This window comes from Epinephelus moara, chromosome 11, assembly GCF_006386435.1.
Source record: "Epinephelus moara isolate mb chromosome 11, YSFRI_EMoa_1.0, whole genome shotgun sequence".
NCBI classification, from domain to species: Eukaryota; Metazoa; Chordata; class Actinopteri; order Perciformes; family Serranidae; genus Epinephelus; species Epinephelus moara.
Genome location: NC_065516.1, coordinates 17949120 through 17976362, shown reverse-complemented (window position 1 = coordinate 17976362; position 27243 = coordinate 17949120). Strand labels below are relative to the sequence as shown.

The 27243-nt window shown below is 40.3% G+C and overlaps 2 protein-coding genes across 3 annotated transcripts in view; one reads left to right on the top strand and one right to left on the bottom strand.

Moving 5' to 3' along the window:
* lmbr1 (limb development membrane protein 1) overlaps window positions 1-11013 on the top strand; it is a 45065-nt gene extending 34052 nt beyond the window's left edge. Inside the window, exons 16-17 of the mRNA XM_050056214.1 lie at window positions 7368-7529; window positions 8068-11013. Coding sequence (XP_049912171.1) covers window positions 7368-7529; window positions 8068-8153 — 248 coding nt within the window. The 3' untranslated portion in view covers window positions 8154-11013. The remainder of the gene's footprint in view (window positions 1-7367; window positions 7530-8067) is intronic.
* rnf32 (ring finger protein 32) lies at window positions 1124-22633 on the bottom strand. Of its 2 annotated transcripts, XM_050056216.1 has the most exons (8): window positions 22607-22633; window positions 21815-22040; window positions 21594-21736; window positions 20023-20180; window positions 18170-18278; window positions 13850-14017; window positions 12743-12977; window positions 1124-1147 (listed from the first exon to the last, which is right to left on the bottom strand). In XM_050056216.1, exons 1-7 carry the CDS (start codon window positions 22619-22621, stop codon window positions 12747-12749), a joined length of 1050 nt encoding a protein of 349 aa, XP_049912173.1. In that variant the 5' UTR covers window positions 22622-22633; the 3' UTR covers window positions 1124-1147; window positions 12743-12746. The 2 variants fall into 2 exon arrangements, with proteins under 2 accessions (XP_049912173.1, XP_049912172.1); XM_050056215.1 differs by lacking the exon at window positions 1124-1147 and having other exon boundaries at window positions 10876-12977.
* Window positions 22634-27243: the final 4610 nt, after the last annotated feature.

Sequence of the window (27243 nt, the reverse complement as noted above, 5' to 3'; positions counted from 1 at the left end):
TGTACAGATTAAATGTTTAAAGCAACATTTTGCTACCTTCAGATCTAGGCTAGCTGTTTTCCTCTGTTTTGGGGGGACAGAGTTGTCTCACCTTTAAGCTGGCTGAGGAGGTAGTAAAAGCACCACATCAACATCTGACGACGTGTTGTGTGTGCCCCACAACTGAGAGATTTAAAAAGCAGTTAGAAACAGTAAGCAGCTAACTCCCAGAAGAGCAACTGAAAATATCTGCAAGCTGGGGAGAAGTTGAGGTCCAGAAGCTCCTTTCCCTCCAAGCAGAGGACAAGATTAACCATCATAACAAAGCAACGGTATGACTGTTGTTGCCATGTTACGCCATTTATATTGTTAAGAAATCAACATCTATATGTCACACTAGACGCTGATGCTGTTGTGTTAACGCCCTGATGCACCAAGCTGACAGTTGGCCTTTGATCAAAGTTGGGCCATTGGTGAGCGGTTGCTACCATCGTCAGGTTGGCCCTCATGGATGCTAGTTGGCCTTTTTAAGCTGATTCAGCATGATGAATCGGTGTCGGCAATAATGGGGCCTGCCAGTGAATGAAATCACTCTGATTGGCAGTTCAGTTCAGTGCAAGAAAAGAAACAGAAGTGAGGAAAGTAAACAAAGAGCTCAAGTCAAGAGGGAGTGAGACCCAAACAAACTTGTTAGATAAGGTAAGTTTTTTTTATTAGCCACAAACTCTTTAAGAAATGTTTCATTATGGTTTGTGTCATTGTTTAGTGGCACACAGTAAATAAGTTTAGTTCTTTCTTCAATGGATTTTGTTGTTAATGTGCTAACTGGCTAACTAGCGTCAAGACAGTCTTCCGGTTCCCCTTTTGAATGAGGATTACAGACTACTGCCATCCGCTGGTGTGGAGAGTTATTTCCTCTCACGTTTGTGCCGAAAGCACGTGCTGGTTGATCACTGGCTGTAGTCTTTGCAGTGTGTTCATGTGCAACTTTTTGGCCAAGACACAGGGGCGTTGGGCGACTCAGCAAGGGGCCTTCGTTGCCACTCGTTCTCTGTAGTCAGTTTGTTGTGTCTGGGCCTTTACATGTCACGCCTCTTTTGCTTCTGGAACGCCAGAATGCTATTTAAAATCACACACTGGGGCGCCATTATGTCACCGTTGTTTAGTTCTGTAAAAAAAAAAAGGCAGCAGACTGAAGGGTCTTTGTCACAGCAGTACTGCCCTATCTCTCTGTAAAAAGGGTTTTCATATTTAGTGCAGACACAAGATTGACATTGATCATTTAATTCTTTGTCAAGAAAAAGAATAAGCATACAACTTATTCCCAAAATATCAAACTGTTTAATAATTAATCACTGGAAAAATGTAGGTTGAACTGAATTTTCAGAGATGCTATAACAACCACGCCACAAACAACCAAAGAGTAAATGCCCCTCCCCCATCATAGTTTTAGATGCTGCCACCACCAGCAAACCATTAAGGTTAGCAAGTTGAATTCTCCTATAGTTTCCCATAGTGACATTAGAAAGCAGTGCAGGGTGAAGGGGTAAAAATGACAGGAGTAGCACCATCACAATGGCACTAATAAACATGCAGAGTGCAGAGCACAGCTGTTCAAATAGCACTACTCTGTGTGTGTGTGTGTGTGTGTGTGTGTGTGTGTGTGTGTGTGTGTGTGTGTGTGTGTGTGTGTGTGTGTGTGAGAGAGACCAACAGAGTGGGAAAATGGGACGGATCGAGCATACAGTGACTCATTGGGAGCTTTACAAAATATCAACAGGTTCTGCTTTGTGACGCTGAATAGATTAAAAGGAATAAATGCATGAGACAGAGTTGAAGAGAAAAGGCCTCCCAGCTAAAGAAAAGACATGTGGAGAGTTGAGTGTGACGAAGTGAGATGTTAAGAGACAAGAAAGGGTTTTGTGTGTTGATGTGAGGGTTTTTTTTTTGTGCGTGTCAGTGTGGGAAACACGCACTGTATAAGAGCAGGGGAACTGTACCACAACACAAAAAGTATGGTAAAGTCTGTCTGCTGTTTTTAAGAATGTAGGGACAAGTAGTATCCAAACACATTCACTAGTTTGTTCACAGGTTATGGTTGTCTTGAAACTCCAAATGGAAAAGTTTAGTGGTTGAACTTTATCACAGTTTAGGCGTGTTTGGTACCACGGAGCTTGATTTAAATTTGTGGGACAAACCAATGATGTTTTAACAGAAACTTATTTCGGCCTGTCTCTAGAGGATATAAATAAGCGGATATAGATATTTTATAACAACACTGTGTCAAATATAAATTAAAAGCAATGTCACAATGTGAAAGGGGTCACTCAAAGCTTATCATTTGTGTGTCTAGCTTGCAACTTTACTATATTGGTTCACTCTCACCACTCTCTTTCCACTGCATGGTACAGCTTGCTCGATTCGACTCACTTTTGGTAACAGGTCCTTTTCTCTATTTCAGTTATGACTGCAGATAGTACTTCCTCAGTGTAGGCAGGATTATCAGCTGATCGTCGCCATAGAGACGCCATTTGAAACTGCAGTGACATAATCTTTAACGCAACACTGGCTGAATACTTTCATCGACAACCAAATAGAGAAACATCTGCATTTTGTCAATTGTGCAGCGTAGAGTTAGTACATAGTGTACAAAGTGTACGCCGTTATTTTGCAGGCTGCCATTTTTAAAAAAATCTGTGCTGAGTGGTTAAAATTTTTTGGTCACTATAGACGGTAGCTTGGCTATTTAAAAATGGCAGATCTGCCCGTGTCGTGCAAGTGACTATTTTAGTGATTATTTTCTTTGATCAATCAGTGGTCTGCAGTGTTTTTACTCCACCTTCTAGTATCAGCTAGGGCTGTACCCAAATATTCGGATATTCGAATATTCGTTTCTATGGGTAGGTATTTGTTACGAAAATTTGGTATTCAATACTCGTTTTTTTTATTAACTTTTTTTTTTTTTTTTTGGTTACATATTTTTTTGGTGCTAAATGTAGTCTTTTTGTTGTTGGTAAATGTAGGTTATCAATAAAAATCAAAACTTTTAAATTGCATTGTTAAAAATGTGAAAATATAGTATAGCCTACCAACTGAGCTTGTGCGCACGGCACGCTTGAGCGCATCCGTCTGAGGCTGTGGATCAATGCCAAGTTTTACCACTTTATCACTATTCCCTCTAACTTGTAGCTGTTTTTTCGTTATCTTTTGAATTTAATATGAATTATGGAACCGTTTTTGTCAACGTTTGTTTCCCCCGTTTTGTACAATAAATTATTGTTTAAAGTTTCAACAAGTTTCTTTTGGAGTGCGTGACACAAGTGTGTTTTGAAAACGACCGCGGACTGTCACCTGCTCAACGCATCAGTACCTTCGGATGCCATGACAGTAATAGCCTAATGATCATAAGAATAATGTCAAAATAACATTTACAGACTGATTTAACAGACGATCACTGCTGCCCAACCCGCAGGTCCATTTGCGGGTCCATCGGGTTAAGGGTTGACTCGCGCATCACTACTCAGCTCAGTCTATAAGGCTGTACACACAACAGTAAGGCTATAGACATTATATTCTATTCAGGCCGGCAGAACCAGCAGCGCATCGGCTCTACAGTGCACGGCACTGCTGATTAACCATTTTATTGCAGCACAGAGTGTCTGCCAGCAACCAATTACTTGCAGAGGCTTCCTACAACTTGCAGAGGCTCCCTAGAGCAAAACTGAATTGCGTAAAGCTGTGCCATACCCAAATTTGCATGTTCTAGGCTAGCAGAGGCATGACCCACCCTACTCTCCCTTTGATCAGCTGGTACTTGTTGGCTTTGTTGGTTGGGTTTGTTAGGTTAGGCAAGAGGGGTGATATTTGTTAGGGTTAAGAGTAAGAATGTCCTGGTAAGCCAATCAGAGGCAGAGTAAGGCGGGTCATGTGTTTGCCATTTGGCTGACCATGCTTTTAAAAACCCAATGCACACGTCCTGCACAGTAAAACAAAAGAGAATCAACTGGTTATTTGTTGATATCTTTAATAACATCTAACTAATGCTTGTTGATGTCTGCAGTCACCGCAGACAGAATCAAATGTATGTGTTTTCCAGTAAAAAATATTTGTTTTTAGGCAGCAATTATATGAAGGGGGGGGATAGTATGCCACAAAGGTCTATGGCTGCACTGGCGTGTTCTTTTGCTCTTGATAGAATGGCTCATTGTCCCTTTTTTGGAGGAATAGCTCATAAATTTGTACTTTTTGTGTTGTGATTTCTTGATCTGTTAATAGCCAGAAGCAGGCGTGACACAAATGCCTGTAGTCTCACATATTAAGTGTTGCTCACATACAAAGAGAATAGCCTCACCCTGATAAATCCATCATATGCTTCTTGGATGCATGACCAGCTGCATGCTAATGTCTCCAACTCTGCCACTGTCCCCCTGACATTTCAAATGCCAAGCATCTTTTTACCCCCAATTAGATTTTCTCAAATTACCAAACCGAGATCAGAACCTTTGGCATTAGAAATGGATGTAGAGAGACCACAGTGGCAAGCTGTATCGACTGGGGTCTCCATCATCTCTCTCCCTGTCTCTTCACAGGCAATTTTGTTAAAGGTCCTTGATGCTTGCAAACTGCTTACTGCGGCTGTAAATACATCTCTCCAGACACTGAATCGATTGCCCAATCTAATTGAAGACAGAGGCTGTGAAGATGTTACAGGAGAGGTAGAATGTATAAAGACTTGTGCCTCTTCAGTGTGCCACATCTGAATCTAATTTCCGTATACACGACTGAAACAGAAAATTGCTGTGGTGCATAATTTTAACATTGATGCGATAATTTCCTCGGTCAGTGTCGCATGTAAAATTAACATCTCAAAAAAGACGTAGATACCATTAGTAACATTATATACAATCGTACACAACAGGTTATTGAAAGCTTAATTATATCAGTACATTACTTTATTACTGGATGGCACAGCTGGCCTATCCTTGTGGTTGAGTGCAAGAACACTCGGACTGGCAGGCCAAAATGGATAAGCACGAAAACAATAGGGTGTTGATGGCTTTCCAGGCAGCATGCGATCAGCTGTGACAGATGGTTTGAAATTGGTCTAGCAGTGTGAAGCTAAAAGGAGCATGCAGGAGAAACCACTCCTTTATCTCTGTCTGCAGGTCCTAGGAGAGAGATGAAGTCCACCTGCGTACCACCTTTGCTGCTATACTTAGTCACCCATCCTTTCATGCACCGCAGGGAATCGTCCTTACAATACTTCTAACCAAGACACAGCCAAGTGATGGAAATAAGCATTAAGTTTGCAGTGCAGTGGATCTGTGGTTAGTTGTGGAAGCCGGAGTGGATTTGTTTCTATTATTACTAATATTTATCTACTGGGGATAAAAAGTAAGAACATGAACACCTGAAATTATCAGGTGCAGATTTCGTTTAAGAGTAATCTCTATTCTTGGTTTGAAATTTGTCCGAAATTGTGCAACCCCTCAGCTTAGAGGAAACATACAAGAATGTGCTTGTTTATTGTTTGAATTGGATGTGTCCCTAGCTCAGTGGCTGACTAAGGTAGATGTGTGTACAGATGACTGTGATTCTATGGAAGCCCCGGGAAAATTGCCATGATGCACAAAGGGCACAACGTGTCAGTCATACGTCATTACATTTCACAGGAATTGTATCTTATGATTTTATGTGACAAATACAACAACTCTTCTCCTTTCCAAGATAATCCATCATAAACAGCATGATTACTACACAGGTTTGCCTTGGCATGGTCACAATAAAAGGGCACTCTAAAATGTGCGGTTTGATCACACGGTAAAACGCCACAGATGTTTTGAGGGTGCGTGCCATTGGCATGCTGGCCGCAGGAATGTCCACCAGAGCTGCTCCCTGAGAACTGAATGTTCATTTCACGACTATAAGCTGCCTCCAATGTCGTTTCCGTGAACTTGGCAGTACATCCAACTGACCTCACAACTGCAGACCACATGTAGGGACACCAGCCTAGGACTTTCACATCCAGTGTCTTCACCTGCAAGATCTTAGATCTTGGTCTTAGACCAGCCACCTGAACAGCTGATGCAACACATGATTTGCACGACAGAAGGAACTCTATACAAACCATCAGAAACTGTCTCTGGGGACTCGTGCATGTTAATCATCCTCATAAGGGTCTTGACCTGACAGCAGTTTGTCACCATAACCAATTTGTGCAGTTGTGAGGCTGGTTGGATGTACTGCCAAATTCACCCAAACGTTACTGGAGAAGTCTCATGGTAGTGAAATGAATATTCAGTGTGTCAACAGCTCTGGTGGACATTTCTGCAGTCAGCATGCCAATGGCACACACCCTCAAAACTTGAGACATCTGTGTCGTTTTGTTGTTTGATCCATGCACATTTTAGAGTGACCATTCATTGTGACCATGCCAAGGCACATCTGTGTAGTAACGATACTGTTTATCAGCATCTCAATATGCCACACCTGTCATGTAGATGGATTATCTTAGGAAAGGAAAAGTGTTCTCTAACACCTATTTTAACAAAATTGTGACCAAAATTCGACAGAAAAATGTCTATTGAGTGCTTTGAAAAAGTCGTAGCTCTTAAACTCAAATTTTTGTTCACTGTATATTTGGAAAACGGACATGATGCACATAGGGCTGATGTATCAATTTTACTTCACTACATTTCATTGGAATTACATCTTATGATTTCCTGTGGCAAATGAATTGGTTGAAACAATTTTTATTTATTCATTGACTCTGAGGGACACATTGATCATCATCACTATAAATATCCTACATTTAAGGCTAAAAAAGGCTAATTTTCAGCTGTTCTCCCTCAGCCTGATGTTAAATTGGCCATTAAAACAACAAATAAACACACAACATCAAAAATTAGGGCCAGAGAAAGCAAAACATAAACAGCTAAATCGGATAAAAAGCTCAATTTAATCAATGGTCAGACAGTTTAATATTTGTTTTTATCCTATTTCACACAAAAATTGTATCTGAAATACATAAAATAGTTTCATATGTAAGCCCCTCTGTCAGATCGGGTCTTTTTACTTGTACCATTGAAGAGAGACACTGTGAAGAATTTTGCTTTTATACACAATCTTGTCAAAGGGAAGTTGGCAAAATAACCTTTTGTTTTCCCAGTTTTGTTTATTTTCTGGAATTAGCAACACTTTGGACTTCAGTAGAAATCATTTTGCTTCCTGGTTATCACACCTTTGTATTAGAGCTCAACAAAGAAAGTCAGACCAAAATAGTAATTGTGTTGTTTGTCATAAGCACAACCAAGACATTGCATTTTACCCAATGAGTATCGACTTGCTTTCTAACAAAGACATTTGACTCGTTTCTCTGTCCTTCACAGGTATTACCAGGTTTGATCTCTTGGGAGACTTTGGGAGATTTAATTGGCTGGGAAACTTTTACATCGTCCTTTCATACAACATGCTGTTTGCGGTCGTGACAACTCTCTGTCTTGTGAGAAAATTCACCTCAGCGGTACGGGAGGAGCTTCTAAAGGCCTTAGGTAAATTTATTGATTTATTTTCATGTGTTGTAAGGGTCTCTAACTAACGGACGAAAAATAGTTCCAGACTGCACCACATATTATTTAATTATCCTACAATAAACAATCCTGCCTCTGATACTCTGAATACACTGTAGAATATAAAGCAGTCTGTTTCGTAGTAACATTTTGACTTCTCAATTTCATCCCAATTTTGCATCCACAAAGATTTGGTCTGAAACACTGACAGCACCAACCTACTCTGTGGCTTTGGAGGGAGATAGTGTTTATTTTTCTCAGACAGCACAACCTGGAGTGACAAAATGGAAGAAATTGCGGCGAGATCCAATGTGCTGCGGGACTGACATGTGACAGAGGATGGGGCTAGTCTCAAAGGCTTGTGGTGACAGGCCCTGGATGTTTGATACACAGGGTGGGATAGGGTTAGAAAATGTCAGACAGAGGCACTGAGGGGGAAAAAAGCACATCAATACCTCTGTCTAAGTGAAAGTCTGAGGCTTTTTAATGAGATTTCTTTCCCTTATCTCCCGCTGCCCAGGTCTGGATAAATTGCAACTGTCAAACAGCCCCACGGACCCTGAATCTGGGAAGCTCTCGGCCAACGGGCATCAGAAAACTCTGTGAAAGGGACGATAGATCAACACATAGACACACACGTACACACACATAGACACACACACACCTTAGCACAGCCAAAGGGAGATTTCGACAGTACTGCCTGACTGCTGAAAGGTGAAAGGGATTGGAAGGAACTTAATAAACCCAGGCAGTGTCTGACGGATGCCGCAAATGGAGGCTGAGAGCAATTTAGCTTCGTGACATTCCATCCTCTGCGTCTCGGATGGAAGCTGGGACAGAGCCAGGGATGAGACTGAGGAGTGAAATAGACTGGCATCACTGCAGTGACCTTGATGTTGACCTCAACCGCGACTGTGACTTTAAACCACCCATCTCTTGCTTCAGGGGCACTCCCCAACCCCCCAGCATCCCTACCTGTTTTTCTTCTACAATCTCCTTACCACTGCACTAGACAAAATCAAGAGGGTATAGCAGGTTTAACTATGTCTTTTTTCTAAGTCTTACATCTAACTAAGAGGCAAAGGGTTCTTTTCCATCACCCTGCTCCTCCTCTTTACTCAGTATAATAAATAGACCACCACAATTCCTTTAGACTCATTTTTTTAATGTCGATATGTCCACGGTAATCGGTGTCAGCGATACACAGAGCATTTGCAGTTTGTGGTCTCTAATGATTGGTCTTTGATTGATATGTGAACTGATCCAGGCATGATAAGGTATCATTTTTTTATTTGTTTAAGCTCAAAATGTGAAAACAAGAAAATGTGCTTTGTGAAGCATGAAAGAAGTCAGTTATTCACTCATCACAGCCAGTACATAAACCTGCACGGCATCAATACAACTCACATTATATGCATCGGCACTGTCTTCCCTGATGGGTCTCAGATTTTAGCACCCGTGCTGTCATTTGTCTTTTTTATTTGGCTTTACTCAAGTGCGCTTTAACTTTATCGATGATGTCATTAGTTTGTATGAAGTAGGGTAAGAACATTTTTTTAGGTGCTCTAGATTAGACTTGAGCTACTCTACAAATGGGAAACTTAATGGGAGTTGTGTCTACTTCGGTTCCAAAGAGCAGAATGCTTTAGTGTATTTGGAGCTGACTCTGTGGTTGTATTTCCTGAAATTTTATTATGCACATGGTAAGAAAATGTCATCACATTTTTGCTCATCCCAAAAAAAAATTAAGAATTTAAATTCACAGGGCACAGAAAAAAATTGTCAATTGTTTTTGTAAATGTTGTATTTACATGTACATATTATGTTGTGTTTCATACCTCTTTTGCATTATTTGGATGTAAATATTTGGGCTCTCGTTGAGCCCACTGAGGGTCTGACTCACTAAGCAATCTGTATTTTGTTGTACTTTTTTTTTTAATAACACCTAAATCGAATGCAAACCTGTAACGGTCTTCACATACAGAATGCATGAGTGAAAAATGTGCAACTTTGCAGCCGGTAGAAAGACTTGGTGACTCAGGCCCCATTTACATGTAGATGTATTGCTGCATAATCTTCTGAACTGTGATGTTCTTTGTCTCCAGAACCACCTTAAATGCCTTATACGACGAGCGTCTCGCAGGCTTGATGTTAAGGTTGTTTCTTGTTCTGTGTCGTTTATGTACATGTACATATGTGTACATGTACGTTGTTTGTCTCTAGACAGTTCCACTGTGATCCCCTGTACGCCACCGAGTTCCTAGTCTAAAGCCAGCTGGATATATCGAACACCTTGCTTTCTGCCATGAATGTTGTCACAGAAGCTCTTATCTAGTCAGAGGCTCCATTTTGAGACTCATTCATAACCCATAAAACTTGAGCACTTGCTAGGATAGGGCTGAGTGATGTAATGATGTTTTTATGGCAATATAATTATCGTGTTTTTATGATGACTAAAGTGACATGATGACAAAAGAAATGGAACTGAGGAAATTTTAATTTATATATGCATTTGAAACGTTTGTTTCGCAGGACAGGAAATGTTTTACATCAAAGCTGTCTGCCATTGGTTGTTGCTATGTTACAAAGACTGGATTTAAAGGAAATGTAACTCTCAATCACGAAACTCACGCTGAAGCCACCTTCTCAAATAAGCAAATCGGACCCAAGAATGTTTTGTAAGAGGTGATCTGTACAGCTTTTACCATTCAAAGTCCATGACCATGTTTCTGATTTTGAAAAATGTTGTTTCAAGAGCGCAGTTTTACCCAAATTATAAACTGGCAGAAACATTTGGTAAATATGTTTGGTATGTTGTGTGCAATTTAATTTGTTAAGTACGTGTCTAAAGCTATTTTATTGTCGAAAGGACCATGCTGATGATTTTGAAAAATCAATATGGCTCAATGTGTTAAAGCAAAGCAAAAAGGATGATACTGTAAATTGGCAAAAGATCATTTTAACTGTTGGATGAGTTGTTAAAAGTAAAAAGAAATGTATGACTTGATTTGGATGAACTACATTAATGAAAATGGCCTGAGGTAGATTTTATTTTCCAGATCCATCCTAGTTGTGCACACATCCACTCAGCTGCAGACTGGTTACACTGGGCTCTGTATTACTTAGCAGGGAAGTGTCACTCCCGCAATTAAACATCACAATCACTCCTCGCAGTAACTTCTGAGTTAAGAACTGAGAGGGTCATTTACTATTCGCGCAAGCTTTTCTGGTTGCCTTTACAGTACATCTCTGTGTTGTGTGGGGGTTTCAGAAGTTGAGAGTTGGCCTGTACTGTAAGAGAAGCAGCTTTTTTTCTGTACTGTCTCTATGTCAGTTGGTCTCTGCATGTAAATTTTGGTACATGTTTTGTGAATGTATTTTTTTACAATTTCTCAGTTTGCTAAATGTATGTTTCGTTATTTTTTTGATGTTTGTGTGTTTGCAAATAAAAGTAGAAAAATGCTTTGTGAACATATTTTCCTTCGTCATTGTGAAACCCTGGAACTCAGTATTGACAGATGAGTTAACAGAGTAGTTTGACATTTTGGTAAACATTTAATTTTTTGCCAAGAGTCACATGAGAGAATTGATACAGTCTCCTGTCTGTGCACCAGGAGCTAGACCCAGGACCTATTTAGGGTAGCTAAGCATAAAGACTGGAAACGGGGGAAAAGCTAACCTAGCACTGTCCAAAATGAAAAAATAATTAAAATTAAAAATCCCAAAAATGTGTATTACAGCATGTGCCTCTGTAAACTCACAAACTGTTCTTTCCCCATTATTGTTTGTGTGCTGTTTAAAGGAATACCTCTCCCACAAAATTATTATTTGCATATCAAATACTCACCCAGTGTTATATTGAATTCGTAAAGTAATGTTTTTCTGGAATGCTTACATGGTAAACGAAGAATCCAAAAATGGCAGAGTCTTCATTAATTAAAGGCAGGCTGTTCACAAACTCTCATACAACCCCCGCAGTTTAACCCATGTCTCATTTATCCAGTTACAATGCTCAGTACTTCCCAAATGCATGCTATTTAGCTAAAACTTTACTTTTTAAAACATTACTAAATACAAGCGGTGCACATGGGCAAATACGTGCATTTGAACTATGCCCGTACATTTCATTGAGTTGCCCAGGCGCACTCCTTATCTGTGCATGAGACTGTTTATGCATTAGTGTTTTAAATAGTTAGGATTTAGTGAAAATGCATGCATTTGGGAGGTACTGAGTATCTGACTGGATAAATGAGACTTGATTATACTGCAGGAGTTTGTAAACAGATGTTTTGATATAGTTTTGCTGTTGTTAAACATGGCCACCCTAGGGCTGTGACAGTAGAGAGTTTTTCTTATCACGGTGAAAAAGTAACGCATCATCGCGGTTTTGCGGTTTACCACCAGTAATATCTGCCGTCTTGCGTTCAACATACAGGTCTAATTCTGCCTGTTTACTGTTGCACAGCAGCCTTCACTGTTGATAAGCTAATACTTGTGACGTCTAACCAGTCAGTGATGTTGGCGGGACATTGAGCGTGGCTACAGAGTCATGACTGCAGACAGAGGGGCTGCACCAGAACCAAAGTAGTGTATTTTTTAATGAGTTTATTGTATTGGCACCAAGAAAAAAAGTAAAATAAAAAACAAACAAACGTGATGACGTGACCCTGGTATTGCAGTGATGCAGTTATCGTCACAGCCTTAGGTCCCCCTATGACTTCAGTTCATCAAGAATTACACAGTTCTCTGATTCTTCGTCTACCCTTGTGGCATGTAAGAAAAGTATAGTAAGTATTAGTAAGTATAAGTATTCTTCACAAATTGAGTAAAAGATATCCCAATGGTCATTTTGTGGGTAAAGTACTCCTTTAACCAGCACACAAACATATATGTATTGTGTCGTGTGTCTGTGTGTACCTTTGATTTTTGAGAGAAGCCACTGAGATGGACAATAAGCTATCTATCTATCTATCTATCTATCTATCTATCTATCTATCTGAAGGTTGCCTGCCAACCTCACACTGACATGACTGCAGAAGCTACTGCAATTGGCTGCTGTTTGCCAAGATATAGTTACAGCCTGTCACTCCTGATAAACCAAAAACTGTCATGTTTACATGGAACTATTCCTTTCATCAAGTTACAAATATTACATCATGAGATGATCTAAAATGCTGTCTTGTGTAAATGTGTACCTGGTTAGATGAGTTTTTTGTGGTAGACAGATCTGCATAGGGGACAGGAGGGTCTGCTCTCTATAGAAAAGGACTCAAAGGCCTCTAGACAGCGCTGATGGAAGACATGGGAACAGGACAGAAGCACGGTGCGTCTACGTTGTTGATGGCTGGATGTGTCTGCTTCTGTTGGGAGGCTCGGGCTGCACAATGCAGTCAGGCAGATGGGGCAGTCCCAGACGCCTCTGTGGATAACCTGTTGAGTTAGAAACAATAGAAGTTCTCTGACTACTTTATGTTATGTAATTTTGTGTATAATTTTTGCAGTTGATAAAGCTGTAATGACAGTGACTTTATCCCTGTCACTGCTATGTCATTGTAAAAAACTCTCAACTAAAGTCTGTTGTCGACTACCTGACAGGTTTGATCACACACGAAGTGACAACATGTTTATCAGTGATCCTTATAAAAACAAAGCAACACACGCACAGCTTCAATGATTAACCAGAGACAGCTTCCTGTATTTAGGGGCCAACGTGCCCAGCCATTAAATGTTTCATAACGAGCTGCACTCCGCTTTATAGAGTTTGCACCCGTGGAAAAGGTGCAAGGCATGTGTTGAAAGCACATTCACTGTTTGCTACTCCATGTCAAGGCTGAGCCACTCCTGCCTTGTGCTCAACCTTTTCACACCAGATAAAGAAGAAAAAAAAAAACCAGACATCTTCTTTGCACACACCCCGCCCCCTCTATGGAAAATGGTACTGGCTGCAATGAAAGCCAACAATGGAGCCTTATGGAACAGCAAATCTTAATGTCTTTTCAATTCCTCCACAGCAGTCGAGGCGATGAAAAGCCTGCCGTGCATTATCAGACTGGCTCATGTTTTTTGTAAACACAGAGGATTATTAGTCTACCCACTGCCATTCATTTGATAAAGTGAATGATCACCTCTGGAGAGGTGTACTTTCTATACTGCAGCTGTGATGCTGTCGTCCCCATGCAAGCGTTAACATGTCAAGGGAAAGGCAAGGCTGGGAGAAGAAGACTGGGATTAGATATTTTTACGGGCCTTGTTTAATGATAGAAGTGGCTCCTGTGTTCAGCACAGCGTGTCTCGTTCCTGACCTGGCTCTGTATTCGGTCCCAGTCGCTCTCCTGAGGCTCGGAGACGTGTTTTCTCTCCAGCTGCTGGAACACTCGTCTGCTTGATGACAGGGAGCGGTTGATATCACTCAGAAAAGCCTCCGTGTCGGTGTGACAGTATCGGACAAAGCTGTCATTCAACTCCTGCAACTAATTAGAAAAACCATTTTAGTGGCACAAAGGAGGCATGTTTCATTCAGATACACAATAGAGTCGTGTTTTCGGCGAAGGCTAATTGTTTGTGTGTATTGTAATGGCTGAGGCACGCTGACAGGGTGCAGTTGTTAAACAGCCAGATCAATACAGTCACGTCTCCCACTAACATGGAGAATTAATGGAAACCAGTAAAAAGAGGAAGACGGTGCTGGGAAACGTGGAAACACACAAATCTCTGACACCTTTTCCATCTTCTACACTGACATAAACATGTCCTCTCCTCTGTCTTGTACACTATGAATTACTGCCATATTTCCGGACCACTTTATCCAGCAGACAGGGTCCTATATTTTGGGAGTGGGCAGGTGTTTCTTACCTGGACATAACTTACATCTAATAGTGTTTCTGTCTTTTCAGGCAGATCCATAGCTACCATTAAGGCCATTTTTCTGGGAATTTGGGCATTTTGGCAAACTGGTGAGAGTATACATTACACATGGTGTCTTCTTATGACCTAGGATATTTAAATTTGACGACCTCAAGATTAGTCTCCACCATAATGTTCTCCCTGGCAGAGTGAAGAAGGCTTTAAAACAACATTTAGACATTTATGTTAAGGAAAAAAACAGCTTTATCCCCTAAACACCATTTTAAAGACAATATATTTTTGTTGTCAGGTCATATTTTTATGAGAGGTGTTTGTATTGAGGAGTTGGATTCATAACCTCAGTCAGCACAGTTTCTAAGATGTGTTTTAAATGAAGTATCTCCATTTATTGAAGCGCCATGTCACCTCTTTCACTCTCAGACTGACCGATTTTAAAGACTTCTTTCTATTGTCTGTCCTCCCAGAACTCATCTGTCTTCTACCATTTACAGCAGCTGTTGCTAGGCAACAATTAATGCCTGCATATGCATTTTTTTTTTTATCAGAAACATATTCAGTAGTCAAAGAATGGGCTATTTATATATACATAAGTTCCAACAGCACTATGCAACTGACCAATTAACATAAATGTCTGCATGTAATGTAGGCATCAACATCTTCAAACCATCTCCATGACAACTGAGCAAACTGCATCCACTGATGGGAGACCATGAGATGTGGGTGAAAGTTCTGGAAAAACCAACCAAGCAAGTGATCCTTGTGATAAGAATTGCTTTGTTAAACATTTTCACTGGTTCAATTACTGGATGTGATTCATGTTACATATTACTAAACAGTAATGTAGGGCTCCAACCAATAAATTTATCTGCTGATTTTCAGTTAATCAATTGATTGACTGGTCTACAAATTATAAAAAAAAAAGTGACAAATTAACACAAGAATTTCCTGAAGCTCAAGGTAACGTCTTCAAATTGATTGTTTTGTCTGAAGCCTGAAGTATAGTTAAAACAGTTCAAAAAAACAAGCAGCAATGTATCCATAGATCATAAAATCAAACAATTCCGTACTATACAATAAAACTTAATAAAATGACTAGCAAAAATCTTAATTATAAATATTAAGTACAAAATGATCATAAAGTCATCATCAGTGCAGGTCACCATATGTGTGTCTCCGTTAAATTAGACCGAATATGCCAGCTTGAAAAGGTGTGTTTTCAGACAGGACAGAATTGCAATAATCAATACGGGATGTAAACGAAGAATAAACAAGGATAGCAGCACTCCGTAGTGTAAGTGATGCGCGAAGACGATTAATATTTCATTGATGAAAGTATGCAGACCGAGTGCCATTATTAAAAGTAGTGCACACCCGGATAAAAAGGCAGTTTTCACAGAAATCAATTCTCTTTGCTTTAAAACGCCAGCCACTGGCAACTACTGTCTTAGAGCAGCAAAAATAATTGATATGATAGTTTAATGTTAGCCATCAGCAAGATGTCAGCAGTATTGGCAATATTTGGACAGGAACGTCCCACCCATGATAAGGCAGCATGTACAGCATGCAAAGCTTTAGTTTCAGGGTTAGTAGTAAACAGCTGTTCAATGTGCAGGTTCAGGTGACAGAGTCAGTATTATAGGAAGGCAAAGATGGTATTGAAACATTTCTAAACGTCACAGTTGAGATGTTGTAATTCGGCAATGTCTGTCAAAACAGCTGCCAATAATTTGTCAACAAACAAATGCAGCTCTACACTACATCTGGGAAAACAAACTGCAACATGTTACTCCAGTAGCATTAGCCTCAGCACCTGTTTGCATACACGCACTTGTTCTCTCTGTCTGTGACACACCTACACACACATACAACAACAAACCCCATCCTTTAGCCCGTCATAGTGACATTAGAATTGCTTTACAGCAAGGCTTTTATCACTAATTAAACAACTGCTGACCACTGGGACGAAGGCTTTTATGAGCCGGGCTGACTTTTCGACAGTCAAGGCAAACAGTACAGCCTGTGGTGAACTTTGCCTTGCTCTACAGGAGATGCGGACAGGAGAGGACACAGAGGGGGAAGAGGAGGTGGAGCGCAGAGGTGTTATCTCACAGCAATCCATCTAGATGTCGGTAGTGTCCCCCTTAATGTGTTGACTCAGGGTCGGACCTCAGAGGTGAGTAAAAATTGAAAGCTGGGCATCAGGATCAGCTGATAACATTTCTGAAACTGACCCGATATGTGGGAGTTTTTTTTTTTCTCTTTCCAAGGAACACCTGTGGCTTCGCGGTACAAAGATGCTTTATGGCCTCCTGCTATCACAAGTAAAACTGAAAGAATAGGTTTTTCCGTCTCGCACAGGTTCCAGCCCAGCACTAACACGCCTGTTTGCATTACAGTCAGCTAAGCAAATAAGTCTTCCCCTTGAAAATCAAGTCAATCAGACCTGTCAGCGCTGTGTTGCGCAGCTCACGGCTCTTGAAGATCATCCTCAGTGTGACAAAAGATATGAGACAATCTCATGACCACCCACAACCACTGAATCACACAACTTGAATGTAAAGTGTCTGACAGCGTCTATGACTCCATGTGGACCCGGACATGGCCTAATGTGTGAGAACAGAGTTAATTGGTTTGGTAAATGCGGAGTCTTTGTTTACGTGACATGTTAAGGCATGGTTTATAGGCGAGATGACAGAGACTGACAGGGGGATGGGTAGGACACTCCGACCCTTGCAACACATTATGAGTGTGGCCCTCACACATTTGTCACTTGTGCTTAATCAGCCTCTTTGAAGCGCAGGAGCACTCTGCGTGATTACAACACTCCACGTAGAAATAAACAGGGCCTGTTCTTAAAGACATTGGACATAGAGTGCATCTGTTGAAGCTATGACTATTTCTAAGCAGGGTTATTAGATGAATTTATACAAGGAATTTCCTGCATCCCTGAATAAGTGGTGTTTGGTTGAAAGAAATGGTGACCGGTCTCGTCTTTGGTCATCCAAGGCCTCAGTTGGGGGAGGTTCACTAGGTGGCAATGTTCCCTTTTCCTGTGAGCCACCATGAAGGCAACACAGCCTCGGAGTCAAACGACCCCATCCACTGGCTGCTCTCTAGACCACCTTTAAATAATCCCTCCATCAAGTCCAGTCACTGCATGATTTATAGCTTTGAAATGGGACTAGTGAACAAAGCTTGAAATGACAACCTGCATCAGGAATCCAAGCGCCCTGGTCAACCTCACCTCTTCACCCTTTCCCATCTAACCCAGTACCCTGCTACACACACACACACACACACACACACCAGACATATATAGATAGATGAAGGAATACCAGAACCCCAAACAGGAGACATAAGGCTTTTGTGTTGACCCTGGAATGTCCAGAATGTTTGACTAAAACACAAAACTCTCTCCAAATTAGTGGACAAACAGTGTATGATTCACAAAGCATCAAAGGAACTTGAGAGGGTGAGAGCAGGTGAAGGTGTGTGCGTGCGTGTGTATTTAGGTTAGCAGTGGGGTCAGTGAGTCCCTGAAACCCATGTCTCAACTCTCGAGATGTGATGTTCGTCACAGGCTTTGTTTGACCAACTAAACAGTCTCAAAATGTCACAGTGGAAAAAAAAAACAGAGACTTGAGGAGACAGATGATGGGCAGTGTGACCTTATGTAGTATGTTAAGTGTGATCCAAATAAGCATGATTAATCTATAAGACCTTGATGTGATGACTGCAGATTTGAAGTCCAAACTCACCTTTGCTTCAAAGAATTTCCGTCGTAGTTGTTTGTCCTTTGGGCAAATGGATTTTCTCAATTTTCTGTATCTTTTTCGAGCAGCATAGCCTCGCCAGCATGCTTGAATCCTACGCACATGCATGAACACACAAAACATATTCAAAAAGTCACTCAAAACTGTCTCAAAAATGTATTGATTGCTATTTTTATGTGAAGCTATGAGCTTCTTGGTAGTGCCAATCAATTCCTTGAAAATAAAATGACGTTATTTGTCACATGTAAAACCTAAACCAAGCTAGAACAGCAAGTGTGACTCAGTGTATCCCAATGTAGATTGCCATCTACAGTACATAGATAGCTTGGGTACAAGCAACATACATTTTATAAATAGAACATTTTTGCATGTGCAACTATGATACAGTCAATTTGATCATGCCTCCAGTGTTTAAAGGAAACTTTGGTATTTTCTAACTTGTACTCTATTTCCCATGTTTTTGTGTCTAAGTGACTAATGGAGATGACAATTTTTGAAATTGGTCCAGTACCACTGGTCCAGAGACCACTGTAGCTGCAGCAGTGAAACAGGCTGCTATGTAACCCCTATGGGCAATCGTGCATCTTCAATTTATGTGTACTGAAAGTGATTGTTTTTGCCACTGACAGGCTCATACTGTTTTTATATGAGTCTGACAACATTATGTAAAAGACCCTGCAGAGAAATTAAACGTTTTTCCTTACCTTTCCCTCTTTGTTCGTGTGTGCAACCAAGTCTTGCTCAAGGAGAAGTCTTGTTCTGAAATCCTGCAGACCTTTCCACATTGTCAAAATCTGCTAAATATATTTAGTCATGATGAAGAAAACCTTTTAGATAACGCTAAGCTAGGCTTTCTGTACTCCAACAAAAGAAACTCTTCCCAGCACTCCTCTGTCCAACTCTTACTAACGTTTCCTTCGATGTTTATTCTGCAACAAGTCATGAGATTTCAGAACGGGACATATCCTTGTACGAGACATAGTCACAATAATGAGCAGACAAGTGATGAGTCAGGAAAAACATTTCATTTCGCTGTCGGGTTCTTTCCATAATGATGCCAGACACTTCTAGTAACAATCTGAGCCTGTCAGTGGCAAAAAAGTACTTTTAATGGACATAAATTGACGGTGCACAATTGCCCGCAGGGATTACATTGCAGCCTGTTTCGCCGCTGCAGTCTTTCTCAGTACTGGACCAATTGCAAAAACAGTTGTCTCCATTAGTCACTTATGGTCTGTGTCCACATAGTGTTTTTCTACAGCAGAAAAGTGGTGGCAGGGTGCTATGGAGCACTTCATCCCAGCGCTTTTTTTAATGACATGCTCTGCATGGGTATGTTTCTATGACAACAATATCTTGACACTAACATAAGCTAGGTAGCTAACTTGATGCTACATTACAGGGTACAGCACTTTTTTTTCTAGGCAACTGCAGGTGGCCGCATGTACTCTTTCCTCATTGGGAACAACTGACAAAAGACGTTGGCGCTGAGAAAAAAAAATGCTATGAGGACACAGGCCTTGAAAAATACCTTGGTTCTATTTAACGTAAAGCAGACTGACTTCACTCATGCGAAAATGTGCCACGTAAAAAAGCCATTGAATTGTTTCAAGTATGGGGTAATGAGTATATTTAATGCATAAAACAAATTTTAGTATTGGGGGGTGTTTCTTCCTTTCGTGCTAGATGAGAGATGTTGTTTTGCCAAAGTCACTTGATAAGATAGTGTGATGAATTCTTTTTGTGCCTCAGTGTGAACAGGGGTGTCTGTTCTATATAATTATTGAAACACAAAGTATTTCATGTATTTTTTTCCCAAATTAATTTAGAGCACGTACTTGGTGGCAGACTGGTGTCTGAAGAGGCGAGCTGCATCGTGAATCACCCGTGTCTCATACTGCTCCTTTCTGCACATTGGGCAGCACTTCCTCCCAGAAAACCTCTCAAAGGCTTGCAAACATGCTCTATGGAAAACATGAGAGCAAGACAGCAACACCTAAAAAGAAAAAAAAATGACAAAATGATTTAGTATATGTGAAATGAATGCAATAAAAAAAGAATAAACATATAAAGCTATCTTGCAGTTAACAGATTTCATAGGTTGACTGACTATATGGGTTGAAATGTCCCCAGAGGACGCTGTTGAATGTGTATTGGTTTTCAGGTTTTCTTAAAGTGCTTAGAAAAAGCTCTTATACAGTATACAGTCTGTGCACATGCTGTGTGTGTGTGTGTGTGTGTGTGTGTGTGTGTGTGTGTGTGTGTCAGCCTTAAGCCATGTTAAATCTGTGTGTATTCATGCACGTATGTGAATGTGTGTATCTGCCTTTAAGTGTTATTTGCTGAGAGGATAGAGGGAGTCAGCAGGACCCCCAGTGGGCCGGCTGGGACCTGGACTATAGTCTCTTCTACCTGTGAGAGCGACTCTTTTATCGCCTGAAAGGAGACAGCCACAGCTATGGGGCTTGGCACACAAACCAGTTTACTCAGATCTCTAGAGGGCAGGGGGGAGGCGTATTGATTTCCCATTGTTTTTGGCCTGACCAACACACTCCATCACCAGTGAAAGGGCCCCCTGCAGTGTACAATTTCCAGGAGTTCGACAAGCCATTAGACCACTGAGAAATTTCACCTCTCACAATGCTTTAAGGGTACATGCTACAGTTTATGGACACACACACAATATAGAAATGGAATGAAAGAGTAATAGAAAGCAGAGGAACATGTTTCTTTTAAATCATGTCCTGTTGTAAAATATTTCCAGTTTTAATATGATATAAACTGGGCAGAGAAGCGACTATTTCAGTCCACACATCTGACATCACATCACACAACTGCTGCTGTAAGCATTTTTAATTGTCATATTAATGCGTGAACGCAACACAAGACTGCGGCACACAAACGCATTGTTACAATATGAAGGCTTGCAGGAAAATGCCAAATCAACAAAGATTCCCTCCTGTCACTTTCCCTTGTTAGCAGGCTCTAATTAACTTTTTTTTTCCCTCCCTGAGTCAAACTAATATTTACACGTGCATCTATGGCAACTGTGCTTTGTGAGGCCGCCTATTCTAGTCCTGCATTCTTGAGGAGATTGGCATCTTAAAAGGGGATCGGAAAGGTGTAAAAGACTGAATGACCCTCACAGTAACACACTGATTGCTACATCATCACGTCACAGTTGAGTTCCAAGGCAGTATGGGTAAATTTGTACAGTTGTCTACACAGATTAGAACATACAGGAACTGCAGGGGGAGGTGGTGGTTGGGGGTGGCTTTGTGTGTGTGTGTGCCCATGTGTGTATACGGAAACACAGGTTTCCCTGAGGACAGACAGAACATTGGAAACATGTAAGAAGAAAGAGGTCTCTCACAGAGTATTAAAAGTAGCTACTGTGTTGGGGGAATACCTGAGGATGAAGGCGAAACTCCTCCCTGCATACTGCACAGGGCTGAGCTGAGTCCCCCTGCTGAACAGACCTCGCCTTGACCTGAGTCCATTCGTCCTCTGTCAGTCTCCCTGCAGGGGAGGCCACCAAACCCAACTTCTGAGCTAAAAGAAACACAAAAAAAATTATATATTCATAAGTCACATAAATAAAGCCTCTCCAAAAATGTGTGTTCCTTTTACCTAATGTTAAAGGAGGTGGAGCAGAATCAAGCACATATTCCCTGTTGTCTTGGTGATCCTGTGCCCGCAGTGTCCTTTCCTCCACCCTTTTTCTAGGTGCTTTTCTTCTGCATCTCAGCAAAGGGTCAGAAAGTGGGAAATCTGGATGCAGCAGGCTGCGTGTGATGTGATCTTGAAAGGCAACTGAGGTGATCACCAACTTGTTGCTGGCTTTAGATGCCAGACCCTGTAAAATATGATATAAAAGCTCATCACTGTATTTACATAAAGTGCACAGTAGCAAATAGTATTAGTATTTATCTCCGACCAGGATAAGCAATAAATACAAATAAATGCATCCTGAACCATACTGTCTAGACACAATAATAGCAAAATGGAGGAATAAATCACCGCACGGCCAAATGGAAAATGCTCTAATTGCCAAAGATAATTCACTAATGCAGCAACGAGTGTGTCAAAGAAATTACTTTTTAAAACCGACACAAAAAGCTGGCTTCTGCTTTCACTAAAAGATAGTAAGTCTAACCTCAGTTTACTCATAACTTAGAGAGTACGTTGGTTGTTCTCAATGTAAGCGGAACCGTGTGGAGCTCAGTGCACACAGGTGTTTGCTAGCAGGTGCCAAACAGACAACACAACTTCGAATTTTTAGTTTCAAATATGACGACGGACAAAGTCTAAAGCTTAAATATAGGTAAAAGAGAAAACCCTGACGATGTATGCGACATTGTTTTTCATTTTAATACGTAAACGAATTAATAAAATGGGCTGAAAATAAGCTAAAATCCAAACCTTCCGCATTGCCATCCTATCAGTGAAGTGTTTCAGTGGTTACCAGGTAACCAGTCAAGGCCCGCCTCCTCTCCATGCCAGAGCATCATCGCTGGCTCTGATTGGCTGAGCTGAAACCTGGATGTTAGCTGATTGGTTGATGTAATTGTGTGATGTGTTTAATGTCTTTCGGTAATACTTTGAATCTCTCAATTAAAGCTGCTCTGTGTTTTAAATCATGTTTTAAGGTTTGTAAATTATATAATATAATTCATTTTCACAATATTCAAATAGTTGTGGAATGTAACTAAGTCCATTTACTCAAGTACTGTACATTAGTATATTTTTCTTTCATTTCTTTCATTTTCTAAATTTAATTTACAAACACACACACACAATAAAACATTGGAATGGGGATACACGTTGTTAAGCTGCTTGTTAATGTTTTCAATATCAGGTTTCTGTCAAATCAGTTTTTTTCAATTTACAGTAGCTAGTTTAAGTGCATAAAACTCAAGACTGACAAGATGGGCACATCTGCAAGCAGTTATAACATAAAAGCAGGAGTAAGACACACTGTTGGTAAAATATAAACCTAAAACTCAGTGTGTGCTTCATAACCAGTAACTAGGGTGCACTGGGGCCCATCGTAGCTACCTTATGCCACTGGATATCTTGTATAATTTTCTCATATATTGAAAATAAAAATCTGCGAGGAGAGAAAAAACAAGAGAGTATCAACACCGCAAACTTCCATTCCTTTCTTTGTCCAAGGAAAAAGTAGAAGAAGGAATGGTCATGATGACAGTGGCAGTGTTCGGGGAGCCAGACTTGGGTGTCAGTTCTACTGGAGTCAATGGGGTGGGCACTGCAAATTACACTTAAACCCATCATATCTTTGTTGTTTCAATTTTGACTGAATAATTCTTTCACCAAATTCAAAAACACACATTACATGATGTTGACCTGACATATTCTATTTAAATATGCATGTTTGTTTCCCTTGTCATTGGTCTCCAAACAGATCAGGGCTCAGTCCAGCAGCTGCATCTCAGAATCTGCTGGACAGAGCCATGATGATGGGTATAAGAGTGATTTGCAGATCCTGCCCCACTGACTCCAATAGAACTGACACCAAAGTATGGCTCCTTGAGTGTTGTGACTGTTCCTTCTGCAATATTTTCCTTGTCTTTACCTCCCTCCCTTTTTAACCAGGGTCCTAGGAATTCCAGGGGGTCCCAAAAATGGGGAATAGTTTATTTAATTATTCAATTCACTATAGAAGTAAGCCTTATAATAATAATAATAACGACTTTATTTGTAGAGCACAAAGTACAAAAGTGTAGGTTGTGGCTGCAAATACATACACCCATACACACGATACGTCTATCAACTGTTAGGAAAGGCAAAACTGTAAAATTAAGATTTCAGACGAGATTTAAGGATGTGAACAGAGTCGGCTGATCTGATGCTCAGTGGTAGGCTGCTCCAAAGCTGAGGACCAAGAACTGGAAAGGCTCGATCACCCTTTGTCTTTAACCTGGAGTCTGAAACAGTTAGAAGACCCAGACCAGCAGACCTGAGGGGCCTGGGTGGAGTGTATGCTGTGAGAAGCTCTGGTGCCAGATCATTAAGAGCCTTGTATGTGATTAACAGAACTTTAAAGGAACATGTGAGTAAGAGTCATAATAGTGGCTATTTTGATTGTAGGATACACTTACTTCACGGTTAGAAGAATTAAAAACTGGAATTCTTAATCATACCTAACAACCAAAATCTTTTCAGATAGAGGTCCCTGAGGCGAAATCGTATCATATGTAGGTCCGTCACCATAAAGTGTATCAATATAGGGATCCTTGACATTAAAAAGGTTGAGAACCACTAAATAAACCATTAAAACACTTAATTACAATTACTTCATACTGTTACTCCACTATAATTCAGAGAGCTATATTGCACCTTTTACCTCACAACATTTACCTGACAGCTAGTTGCTAGTTACTTTGCACATAAATAACTTAGATTGTAGATTAGTTTATATGATATTATTGTTGATAAGATTAGTTGATTAAATTAACCAACAGAATAAATAAAACTTTAATTTTGTTACCTTATTCATCCATCAGTGATAATAATCAAACAATCAAACAACATTCTGCTGCATAATAAACACTTTTATTTCTGATGTGTGAGTTAGATGCAACCTTTTAACTGTAATGGAGTATTTTTTACACGGGTGTTCTGCTATTTTTATTTAAGTAAAGGATCTGAATATGTCCTCCACCACCGCTGGTAGTTTTACATTGACAAAGTTTTCGAGGTTTATCCCCTTCTATCACCATACGAAGACAATTTTGCTCTTTGAAAACTATGTGCTGTGTCTCAATCTCACTAATGATTATTTTATTGTCAGGCAGTTGTCAGTGAATAGTTGGAACCTGACCAAAGGAGGTTAGTCTATGTGTCTAGGTGACTCACCAAGCTGTCGTCAGAGCAGGCACTGAACAAAGCTAAGCTGCTCATACCTGTGCTGTGAGCTAAGGGATCCCTCCCAGGTCACCCTTACATGGAAAACCATACACACAAACACACAGTCCAAACCTGCTCTTTTTGTGAGCCTGATGAAAAGTTTGCTTTATTTCTCACACACAGCGCGGGGGTGTGGGACTTTTAAAATGCTTTGCAGCCTTGATTGACTTTGATGTGTTCAGTCAGAATCGGTGAAAACAGATGGCCGAGGAGAGGGCTAACGGTGAGGCCTGTCAATCCAGGGAGTCCTCTAAGAAAACAAAGTGAAGACCTGGCTCTGGGAGAGGAGGAAACCCCTGAGCTTCTCAAGAGGCTGCTGCATTCTTGAGATTAGGGCAAGAAAAACGCAGACCACTGCTGTTAATGCCCCAGACAAAGGCGTGGAACAATTTATTAGTTAAGAATTCAAGCTCAGAGCTCAATCAAAGGCCTGTCGTCCACAATGCCAGACTTTGGGCTTTGGGTTTGTTGTTTTAAGTAAATAATCATGCTTAAAAGATATGGCAAAGATGGGGCTCAAGTCCCCCATAAAGCCTGCATTCTTCCAACTGTCATCAGAATGGATTTCTGTGTGCGCTTTTATTTTCAACAAGTACATTGTTTGTCTTTTTCTTTATGAATACCATTTTAAAGAGCTTTTTATTTAACTTTCTTCCCCCTGGACCTCTTTACCTGATCTGTGGTATTTTTGAAAAGACAACTCACCTTGACGTGCAAAGAGCTGATGACTTAAGCGAAAGGTTGAAAAAAAAAGAAGGGGAAAAAAAGCTGTGTGTAGAAACTGCTTTGCAAATTTGTACCGACAACGAAAAGGAACAGGCAGTTCCTTAGTGCTCATAGACATTCTGCGGCGCTGAGACAAGAGCTGCCAAGACGTTAAACTAAATCACTGTAGAAAGTCAAAAGAGGCACCTGTGGAAAAAATCATGTCAGACTAACATGACAGTAATCAATACTTTAGTAAATAACAGACGTGGGACCAAGTCATTGTTTTGTATGTCACAAGCAAGTCCCAAGTCAAACTTTGACTTTTGAGCCCTAAACAAGTCATAATGAACTCTTTGTCAAATGTTATGCCATTTTAACAACAGAGTAAGTAATATTAGGTTTACAAAAATCATGTATGCTTTTTAAAATTCATATTTATTTGTTAAAACAAGTTTGTTGCAGAGTTTGGCTACATAGCTGTTGAGGTAATGTTTGTTTAGCAATAGCTCTCTTACTGTACTCACTGTATTTTGGACACTTGCTTGCATAGGCTACTTTATATTTGTTTCAAAACACTTACAAGTGGTTATTCTCTATTTTTTTTAGCAATCTGTCATGGGTAAGGTGGAATTACTTTATAAAATGTGCGACCTCAAACATTGTATGGCCATTTAAGATATTTCTTTATACTTATTGAGCTTTATCACAATAAAAAAAACACCCTAAAAAATAGTATTTTGACAATACAGGCTCTCCTGTATTGTGCTTCCAGTCTCAAAATCCTCTCCACCGGCCATGTTGATAAGCCACAGGTGCACATTGGAAACTCACTGTGATATCTCTCAAATGAATACAGTAGATGCTTCCTGGATGGTCAAAAGAGGAAAAATGAGGGAAAAATGATGACACTGATATATATTTCGTATGTGACCTGGATTTTTTTATTTAAATACTGTACATCAAAAGGTCAAGTATCTGAAATGCTGTGATGTCCGAAATACAGTGAATCTAAGTTAACTATTAAGTAATTACCGTTCTTTGTGCATCTGTAATTTTCAATGCATTTTTTGTTGAACACTATATAGTTTTTGTACATAAATGAAATGATCTTTGGTATCTTTTTTTTTTTTTTTCCAAACTGCTGCTCAGTGAGATAATGTTTGTTCTTCATGGTCCTCTGCTAAAAACTTGATTGGATGCTGTTGGACTGGTTCAAACAAAGTGGATCATCTGGAGAGTTAAGCGTTGACTTGCTCGGAGTGAGTAGCATTAATGTTAGTTGATTCAGGAAATGAGTGGACGTGAATTAGTTTGTGATACACTTTTTAAATAACATACTTTTTATTCTTTGTGCTAAGGGAAAGGTGTCCAGCCCGTTCTCACTCCCAACTTGTCAAATACCGCCACTCAGTGATTTTGGG

Bases quoted from the DNA above. Each gene is read 5' to 3' on its own strand.
- rnf32 (XM_050056216.1), bottom strand. The intron at 18,279-20,022 runs GTACGTGCTCTA...GCATGTGCGTAG, and splicing joins AGACACCAGTCTGCCACCAA to GATTCAAGCATGCTGGCGAG. The intron at 12,978-13,849 runs GTCAGGAACGAG...CTAACTCAACAG, and splicing joins GGGACCGAATACAGAGCCAG to GTTATCCACAGAGGCGTCTG.